Source organism: Eimeria acervulina, genomic scaffold (genome assembly GCF_000499425.1).
Source record: "Eimeria acervulina Houghton genomic scaffold, Eah_scaff137, whole genome shotgun sequence".
Lineage (NCBI taxonomy): Eukaryota > Apicomplexa > Conoidasida > Eucoccidiorida > Eimeriidae > Eimeria > Eimeria acervulina.
In genome coordinates this window covers 47,439-57,742 of record NW_013550265.1, presented here as the reverse complement: position 1 = coordinate 57,742, position 10,304 = coordinate 47,439, and the positions used below count along the sequence as shown (strand labels likewise).

Below are 10,304 nucleotides of genomic sequence, written 5' to 3'. Positions count from 1 at the left end.
TATATATATATATATATATATATATATATATATATATATGATAATATATATATCTACGTTAATGCATATATATACATATATATGTTAATGTGCATGCTTATATACGTACAGGTAGGACTGGATCTATAGATACATTGATATGTGCATCTACATAGGTAAACATATATAGATAATTACATATACATATACATATATATATATACGCGAATATATGTAGATAAATATAGCTGCATATATATATATAGTGTACAGGGAGTATGCATTATAAGTAAAAGGAGACGTAGCGATATAGTTGCGGTGTAATTCAGCAAAAAGATTTAAAACTGGAGACAAAACAATGCACGAAAATCTCAAAAGAAAAATCTCCCTATACACCTGAAGCTCCCTATACACCTGAAGGCATCCCTAAACCCTAAACCCTAAACCACAAATCCTAGACCCTAAATCTTAAATTTTGTTTCTTAAAAGTGCATACTGCCTAGAGAAGCAGTAGCATTAGACAGATGCCAGCAACACACAAACCAGCAGCTGCTGCTGCAGCAGTATAGCAGCAGCTGCTGCTGCAGCATTAGTAGCAACAAATCAAGCGGCTACTGCTGCTTAGATACATCTCGCTGCGTCTTGGCTGCCTCATCTGCAGCAGCAGCAGCAGCAGCAGCATCAGCAGGGGGCTTAGGGGCCAGCACCTCCTCCCACGGCTCCAAACTAGCTGCAGCAGAAACAACAAATGTGCAGCAGCAGCAGCAGCAACTGCAGCAGCAGCTTCAGGAGCAGCAGCAACTGCAGCAACAGCAGTAACTGCAGCAACAGCAGCAAAGAAGCGTTCGATTGCCATGTTATAAACCCCAAACCCCAAACCCCAAACCCTAAACCCTAAACCCTAAACCCCAAACCCTCACCGCTAAACCTCCACTTGTCTATGATCTCTCGCCGCTGGGCTGAGCTGTATCCCTCCAATAGCTGCCTGTACACCGCAAGCAGCAGCAGCAAGAACAGCGGCAGCAGCAGCAGCAACAACAGAAGCAGCAGCAGCAAGAATAGAAGCAGCAGGAGCAGCAACAGACACAGAAGCAACAACAATGACTGCAGCTGCTGCAGCAGCAGCAGCAACCGATGCGCTTCTGTCGTTGCTGGAGTCTTTCTTTTCTATGCTCCTCTTACCCCCTAAACCCTAAACCCTAAAGCCTAATCCCTTAAAGCCTAAACCCTTAAACCCCAAACCCTCAACCCTCAACCCTTAAACTCTAAACCCTAAACCTTAAACCCTTAGACTCTGAACCCTAAACCCTAAACCCTAAACCCTAAACCCTAAACCCTCAGCTTGTACTTGTGGGTTTGTCCATTGATTAGAGTGGCTTCAACAACAGCAGCAGCATCATAGTCAAGAATATCGTAGCTAACAGTTAGCTGAGGATATTTCTTTTTTATCTTCTCTCCTGAGAGCTGCAGCAGCAAACGCCTGCACACAGCAGCAGCAGCAGCAGCAGCAGCAGCAGCAAGAGCGGAACATAAAGCAGCAACAAAAGCTGCAGCAGCAGCAGCAATTTATGCGCGCTGCTGTACCAAACAAAGGGAACCCGCATCTCCAGCACCCTCCTAAACCCTAAACCCTAAACCCTAAACCCTAAACCCTAAACCCTAAACCCCTTCCTTCCATCACATATCCAAATGGCCTAACCCCAGGCAAAAACGATCAGCAGCAGCACCACCACCAATTGCAGCAGCAGCACAGCACCAGCAGCAGCAGCAGCAACAGCAGAAGCAGCAGCAGCAGCACCAACAGCAGAAGCAGCAGCAGCAGCACCAACAGCAGAAGCAGCAGCAGCGGCACCAACACCAGAAGCAGCAGCAGCAACAGCAGCAGCAGCAACAGCAGCAGCAGCAACAGCACCAACAGCATCAGGACCAACAGCAGCAGTTCCAACAGCAACAGCAGCAGCAGCAGCAGCAAGAGCAGCAGCAGCAGCAGCAACTGACTTAGCGTTTTGATTGGTGTTAGGTCTCCTGTTAGAATAAGTAATATGAATTCTTTTTAAGTACTTCAACATATCCCAGCTGCCAAACAATGTGCCCTTCATCTTCTAAACCCTAAACCCTAAACCCTAAACCCTAAACCCTAAACCCTAAAGCCTAAACCCTAAAAATGCTGAGAATGCTGTCCTTGGAGCGGCTTATTTTTGCTGCAGCAGCAGCTGCTGCTGCAACAATTCGAAAGAAGGCAGTCAGGCATTCACTAACTCGTGCTGCTGCTGCTGTTGCTGCTGCTGTTGCTGCTGCTGCTGTTGCTGCTGCTCCTGCTGCTGGCCCTGTTGTTGTTGTTGCTGCTGCTGCTGTGGTTATTGCTGCTGTTGTTGCTGTCGATGCAGTTGCTGCTGCTGTTGCTGCTGCAGTTGCTGCTGCCGTCGGTTTTGCTGCTTCGGTTAACTGCAGCACTCTGAGGCGCTCGTAAACCCTAAACCCTAAACCCTAAACCCTAAGCCCTAAACACTAGCCGAAATTATTTATTATAACTAAAAAATAAAATATATTTTTGTTTTATATAGAAGACAAAGACAAAACAAGTATTGATATCGCAGCCTCGGGGCCTCGGCCGTAGGGCCCCCCATTAGGGTTTAGGGTTGCGCATAAACCCTAAACCCTAAACCCTAAACCCTAAACCCTAAACTATTAATTCTAAACCTTTATTTATGTACCCTTATTGCTGCAATAAGTCGTGAAGGCATTGTATAGGAGATGTGCTTTAGGGTTTAGGGTTTAGGTTTCAGGGTTTAGGCTTTAGGGTTTGAGGCTTAGGGTTTAGGGTTTAGGGTTTAGGGTTTACAGCCAAGCTTGGATACCGAACTCTTTTCCCTCCTTCTAAAATCTTAAACCCTAAACCCTAGACCCTAAACACCCTAAACCCTTAACCCTAAACCCTGAGGCATGAGGCGTAAATACTAAACCCTGAACTCTAAACCCTAACATCTAAACGCAAAACCCTCAGCCTAAGCTCTAAACACCAAACCCTAAACCCTAAACCCTAAACCCTAAACCTTCCTTCTATGGAGTGTCCCAGGTGCGAGCCTCTGCATGCAGAGCTGTTCCCTCTGCCGCTGCAGCAAAAGCAGCAGCAGCAGCATCAGCTGCAGCAGCAGCAGCAGCTGCAGCAGCATCCCGAGCTGTAGCAATAGGACGGCATCTCGAGCAGCACCATAAGCTGCAGCCGCAGCAGCAGCAGCAGCAGCAGCAGCAGGGTCTCCTACCTAGCTAGCGGTTTGTGTTGTTGACTGCTGCACTCCTTCCTGCTGCTGCTGCAAGCGCTTCAACCCACCCCTGCTGTTGCTGCTGCTGTTTCTCTTGCTGCTGCGGCTGCTGCCCTTACTGCTGCTGCTCTTGCTGTTGCTGCTGTTCCTGCTGCTGCTGGTGCTGCTCTTAACAATCATAGCTTACCCATCAAAGCGGTTAGCTGCTGCTACAGTTGTTGCTGCTGTAGTTGCTGCTGCTGCTGCTGGAGTTGCTGCTGCTGCTGCTAAGGCAGTGATTGCTGCTGCACGCTCAGACTTCACCCCGCCTCTGCTTGTTAGGGTTTAGGGTTTACGCTCTGGCGCTTCTGTCCTAGGGTTTAGGGTTTAGGGTTTAGGAGTTATTCTGCTGAGCCATAGAAGCAGTAGCATCTGCTCCGTCTGCAGCAGCAAGAGCAGCAGTAGCAGCAGCAGCAGCAACAGCAGCAGCACCAATAGCACTAGCAAAAGCATTAGGAGTTGTACATGCCGCTGCTGCCATAGTAGGGGCAGCAGCAGCAGCAGCAGCAAGAGCAGCAGCAGCTACCGACACGAGCCTGAGCAGCAACTGCAGGAGCTGCAGCGGCTACCTGCTGCAGCAGATACAACAGCAGCAGTTGCCGCCGAAGCAGCAAGAACAGCAGCAAAAACAACGCGCTGCAGCAGCAGCAGCAGTAGCATCAGCAGCAGCAGCACGGGGAGACAGCTTCATCTGCTGCAGCTGCTCAGCAGCAGCCTTAGCCGTCTCTAGTGACGCAACTAGCAGCAGCCGCAGCAGCAGCAGCAAGCTCAAGCAGCTTCTGTTGCAGCAACAAGCAGCAGCCAGTAGCACCAACTGACGGGAGCAGCAGCAGCAGCAGCAGCAGTAGCAGCAGCACCGCAGCAGCCAGTAGCAACCCCAGCAGCTCCTGTTAAAGCCAGAGCAGCAGCAGCAGATACGCAGTAAGCGAGAAACAGAAACAGCAGCAGCAACAGCAAAAACAGCAGCAGCAACAGCAGCAGCAGCAAGAGGACCACTGGGCAGCAGCAGCATTTTGTGTTTGTCGTTGATTTTAATTTAAACGCAAAAGGTTTTGTTTATTTTAATAAATGAAATTAACATTAAAATAGTATTTGGAGTTATTGCTGCAGCAGCAACAACTGCTGCACGCCACCGATGCAGCAGCAGCAGCAGCTGCTGCTGCTGCTGCTGCTGCTGCTCTCGATCGAGCTGCTGCTGCATGCCCTTAGTGTACATACACCTCAAACGCACACACAAACGGAGTTTTATATAAACTTCTTTGCTGCTTTTTTCTGATTTTAGGGTTTACGCTTTATTCTGTGTACACCGCAGCACCTCATCGCTAGCTGCTGCTGCTGCTGCTGCTGCTGCTGTTGCTGCTGCTGCTGCTGCTGCTGGTGCTTCTGTTGCTGCTACCTTGGTTGGTAGCTGAAGAAATAACTCCGAGTTTGAGTCTGTCTTGCAACCCTTTCTCTCTTTTTACCTACGAGGGTTTTAGGGTTTAGGGTTTAGGGTTTAGGGCTTTGAGCTCAGGCATCGAGGGCTTAAGGTCTAGCTAGGGTTTAGGGTTTAGGGTTTATGATTTAGGGTTTTCGTAGGAGCTGACGCGCAGATCGTCATGGCTTAACACCAACCCTAAACCCTAAACCCTAAACCCTAAACCCTAAACCCTAAACCCTAAATCCTAAACCCTAAGCCCTAAACCCCAGACGGTATAGCAACTCCCGATGCTGTTAGTGGTAGAACACACACAACCCTAAACCCTAAACCCTAAACCCTAAACCCTAAACCCTAAACCCTAGACCCTAAACCCTCAAACATGGGGGGCAAGAAGGGGAACCGTAAACGCGGGGCATCAGCCTCTGCTGCAAGCGACGGCGACAGTGCTGCAGCAGAAACTGAACAGCAGCAGCAGCAGCAGCAGGATGAGCAGCAGCAGCAGCCCCCAGAGGAGCAGCAGAAGGCGGAGCAGCAGCCTCAAGGACAGCAGCAGCCTCAGCAGAAGGATCAGCAGAAACCTCAGCAGCAGCCTCAGCAGCAGGAGCAGCAGAAAGCTCAGCAGCAGCCTCAGCAGGAGTCTCAGCCACAGCAGCAGCAGCAGCAGCAGCAGCAGGAGGAAGCTGAAAAAGGTTTATTAGGTATTGGTTTAAAGAAAGCGTACAGTGTAGAGACAGATGTATTTAAAGAAGAAAAAGAAAAGCATGAAGAAGAAGAAGAAGAAGAGAACGAAAGAAAAGAGGGTGCAGACGCAGTTGAGATCGTCAAACAAATGAGACAAAGAGAAGAGCAACTCAAATTAAAACAAAAAGAAGAAGAAGAAAAACAAAAGAAATTAAAAGAAGAAGAAGAAGAAGAAAGAAAGAGAAAACAAAAAGAAGAAGAAGAAAGACAGAAGAAATTAAAAGAAGAAGAAGAAGAAAGACAGAAGAAGTTAAAAGAAGAAGAAGAAAGAAAGTTAAAAGAAGAAGAAGAAAGACAGAAAAAAGAAGAAGAAGAAAGACAGAAAAAAGAGGAAGAAGAAAAAAGACAAAAGAAATTAAAAGAAGAAGAAGAAAGAAAGAGAGAAGAAGAAGAAAGAAAGAGACAAGAAGAAGAAGAAAGAAAGAGAAGAGAAGAAGAAGAAAAACAAAAGAAACAAAAAGAAGAAGAAGAAGAAAAACAAAGAAAGTTAAAAGAAGAAGAAGAAAGAAAACAAAGAGAAGAAGAAGAAAGACAGAAGAAATTAAAAGAAGACGAAAACAAAGCCAGCGAAAAATCAGATGATGCTGCTGCTGCTGCTGCTGCTGCTGCTACTGATACAGCAGCAGCAGCAGCAGCACCAGAGGCAGCAACAGCACCAACAATAGTAGTGAAGCATGCAGAAGATACTCGAAAGGCTTTTGAAGCAGCACTGCGTATGCTGCGAGGAGAAGATGATGGTGCAGCAGCAGCAGCAGCAGCAGCAGCAGCAGAAGAGACAGATGAAGAAGAAGAAGAAGAAGAAGAAGAAATATCTCTTCTTAAACAGCTTAAACCTGAACAAAAAATCCTCGTAGGCAAACTTCAAGAGCTCGATGAAGAAGCAAACAAAATACAAAAACAATTAGAAGAAGAAATACAGCTCCTCAAGTATTTTCATAAACCCTAATTATCTTAAACCCTAATTATCTTAAACCCTAATTATCTTAAACCCTAATTATCTTAAGCCCTAATTATCTTAAACCCTAATTATCTTAAACCCTAATTTTCATAAACCCTAATTATCATAAACCCTAATTATCATAAACCCTAATTCCTATAAACCCTAATTTTCATAAACCCTAATTTTCATAAACCCTCATTATTATAAACCCTTATTGTTATAAACCCTTATAAACCCTTATAAACCCTTATTCTTATAAGCCCTGATAAACCCTAATTATTATAAACCCTTATAAACCCTTATAGACCCTTATAAACCCTTATAAACCCTTATAAACCCTTATAAACCCTTATTACTGTAAAAATAATATTGAAAATAATAAATTAATGAAATAAATATATTTTATTTTATTTCTTTTCAGGTATCAGTACGAAAAGCGCTTGCAGCCGCTATATAGAGAGCGAGCGCAGCTGCTGTCTGAACCCCCGAAGCAGCAAGCAGCAGAAGCAGCAACAGCAGCAGCAGCAGCAGCAGCAGGGGCCCCTCCATCCGCCTTAGCAGGGGTATCTGGATCAGGTTCAATGAATATTATCAACAGCAGCAGCAACGAAACCAACAGCAGCAGCAGCAGCAGCAGCAGCAGCAGCAGTTACAGTGTCGGTACACCTGGACTACCAGGGTTTTGGTTGGGTGTATTAGAAAGAGACAGAAGAATAAGAAGCAGTTTAGAGTCAGGAGACAGCGCAGCTCTTTTATATTTAAATGATATTCAGGTTGAAAAACAATTAAAAATAGAAGAGGGTTTCTCTCTGTCTTTCTTCTTCTCTTCAAACCCTTTCTTTTCTAATGCAGTTCTTAAGAAACGCTTCTGCATGAAAAAGCAGGGGGATGAAGCTGTCTTAGATAAAACCATAGGAACTGAAATATACTGGAAGGAAGGAATGGTAAACCCCAAACGGCAAACGAAACCCTAAACCCTAAACCCTAAACCCTAAACCCTAAACCCTAAACCCTAAACCCTCAACCCTAAACCCTAAACCCTAAACCCTAAACCCTAAACCCTAAAACCTAAACCCTAAACCCTAAACCCTAAACCCTAAACCCTAAACCCTAAACCCTAAACCCTAAAAACCCTAAACCCTAAACCCTAAACCCTAAACCCTAAACCCTAAAACCTAAACCCTAAACCCTAAACCCTAAACCCTAAACCCTAAACCCTAAACCCTAAACCCTAAACCGTCAACTTTAAATCCTTGTTTGATTTTGCAAGCTTTTTATTGCATGGTTTGCACACTGCATGTGACGAGGGCTTCCTTTCTAGCTAGCTAGCTAGCTAGCTAGCTACTATATATATATATATATACATATATATATATATATATAATAGCTATATATATATATATGATTATATTTATTATATGTGTTAAGGAATACATGGGAAGATTCTATTCTTTTTTTATTTATTTGCGTATTTATTTATTCATTAAGATATGAATCTATTAATCTATTTATATGTCTGTACATACATATATATATACATATATACATATATATATATATATATATTTATTTAATTAATTAATTTATTTAATTTATCTATCTATTGATTTACTGCAGGACCTGACGAGCTCTGTAAAAATAACAAAACAGCGAAATGTGCGGACAAACGAAGTGCGTATAATTAAAAAGAAAGAAAAAAAGAATTCTTTTTTTAACTTTTTTACAGATTCAAGCGTCCCTCAGAGAGAAGAAATAGATACTATGAAAGACTCTGTAAGTTTATAATAATAATAATAATAATAATAATAATAATAATAAAATAATAATAATAATAATAATAGTAATACTCTGTTGATATTGTGAAAGACTCTGTAAGTTTATAATTATATTTATATTTATATTTATATTTATAATAATATACTAATAGTAATACTCTATTGATATTATGAAAGACTCTGTAAGTTTATTATTATATTGAGAATTATAATTATAATTATAATGATGATAATATATTAATTGTCCTACTCTTTATAGATATTATGAGAGACTCTCTGAGTTGTTTATAATAATAATTATTAGCATAATTAAGATAATTATTAATATAATAATAATAATAATAATATTAGCAATGATAGTAATAGTAATAATTAGTAATATAGTAATAATAATAATTAATGTAATAACAATAAAAATAACAACAGATCAAATGTAAATATTTTTATGTTTTTTATTTATTAAGCGCTGTTCGTTTTATTTGCTTATGCTGCTTCTATTGCTTTGTTTATTTAATATATATATTAAGTGTATATAGATATATATGTGCACATAATATATATATATATATATTATGCGTAGATAAATTATATATATTTTATATATAATATATATATACGCTTATCTATTATTATTTCCTTCTCAATTTGTTTGCTTGATTAGTATTAATTTTGCTTGTTTACTATTACTATATTTTATCATATTTACAATAATGATAATAATAATAATTATTATTTTTGTTTTTATTCTATTATTTTAATTATTTTACTAAATAATAAAAACACATTGCGATGGCAGTGATAATCAATAGGGGTCTATTGAAGAAAGAAGCAGCTTCAACGCACCTAAATAAACAACAATAAAAATAAATAAATTAATAAATTAATAAATTAATAAATTAATAAATTAAATAATCTTAAAGACAATTCTTTTAATTATCCTCTATTTTCATGTGTATAAACAGCTTGTGTGTGTTGTGTGTAAATCTGTATATAGAGACTAAAAGAAAGATAGCATAAATAATACATTATTAAGCATCCATACATATATTATATATTATTTTAAAGATAATTCTTTTTATATTTCTTAATATTTAGGTGTATAGGCAGCTTGCGGTGTCTGTACACCTCAGGAAGTTCGTCTAATGCTGCGCAAACTCAGCAGAGAATATGATATAGCTGTGGGTATCAGAGATATTATCGTTCCTCAAGCTATTAATGTTTACTTGGGTGAGCAAAATAAATAAATAAATAAATAAATTAATTAATTAATTAATTAATTAATTAGTTCGTTTATTTATTTATTTAATTTGTTTTTTATTGTTTACTTTGGTGGGTTGAGAGAGGTATTTATTTGTATGTGTTTATTTATTAAATTTATTTATCTGTTTGTTTTTTGTTTATTTATTTATTTAATTAGTTTATTTATTCATTTGTTGTTTATATAGACTAGTTGATGTATCTATTTATTTATTTATTTATTTTATTTACTTTATATATTTAATTTAATATATTTATTTATGTTTATCTGAGAGTATATCTCTACATGTTTATTTATTTATTTAATTTATTTTGTTTTTAAAGCCGTTTTGCATTATTTTTTTTGTTTATCTCCGTCTCTCTTTTCTTTTAAATGAGATTTCTTGTATTTGTTTGTTTTGTTTATTTCTCTCTTAAGTTCTTCTTAACAGCACATTTTAATTAATTGTTTGTTTTAACGTGGTGGTTTGTGTTTATTTGTCTTTGCCTTTTAAAACTCTTTCTTTTCTTCTTTATTTACATTTAGTTACTTTCTTTGTTTTATTTGTCTGTCTTCTTTATTTTTTCTATTGATTAAAAGTATTTGTTGCTGCTTCTCTCCTAAACCCTAAACCCTAAACCCTTTTTGTTCAGGTCTTATATCGGACGGATCAGACAGCGAGGAGAGCAGCGACGAAGACTGAGCTCAACTGCAGCAGCAGCAGCAACAGCAGCAGCAACAGGTAGCAGCAGCAACAGGGAGCAACAGCAGCAGCAACAGCTAGCAGCAGCAACAGCAACAGGTAGCATCAGCAACAGCAGCAGCGACAGAACCAGCGGCAACAGCAGCAGCAGCAGGACCTGCTGCTGCTGTTGCAGCAATAGCAGCGGCAGCAGCAGCAGCAGCAGCA

General features: G+C 40.2%; 3 protein-coding genes across 3 annotated transcripts; 2 read left to right on the top strand and 1 right to left on the bottom strand.

Annotated features, from left to right (window-relative positions):
- Positions 1–919: 919 nt before the first annotated feature.
- EAH_00020100 (hypothetical protein) lies at positions 920–1,981 on the top strand (the record flags this gene model as incomplete). The annotated part of the gene is made up of 2 exons (XM_013397229.1): positions 920–945; positions 1,684–1,981. The coding sequence occupies 2 exons, from the start codon at positions 920–922 to the stop codon at positions 1,979–1,981; spliced, it is 324 nt and encodes a 107-aa protein (XP_013252683.1).
- A 252-nt stretch (positions 1,982–2,233) lies between these two features.
- On the bottom strand, positions 2,234–3,422 carry EAH_00020090 (hypothetical protein; the record flags this gene model as incomplete). The annotated part of the gene is made up of 2 exons (XM_013397228.1): positions 2,234–2,442; positions 3,311–3,422. 2 exons carry the CDS (start codon positions 3,420–3,422, stop codon positions 2,234–2,236), a joined length of 321 nt encoding a protein of 106 aa, XP_013252682.1.
- Positions 3,423–5,080: 1,658 nt separating this feature from the next.
- Positions 5,081–7,160, top strand: EAH_00020080 (hypothetical protein, conserved; the record flags this gene model as incomplete). The annotated part of the gene is made up of 3 exons (XM_013397227.1): positions 5,081–6,369; positions 6,804–7,042; positions 7,156–7,160. 3 exons carry the CDS (start codon positions 5,081–5,083, stop codon positions 7,158–7,160), a joined length of 1,533 nt encoding a protein of 510 aa, XP_013252681.1.
- Positions 7,161–10,304: the final 3,144 nt, after the last annotated feature.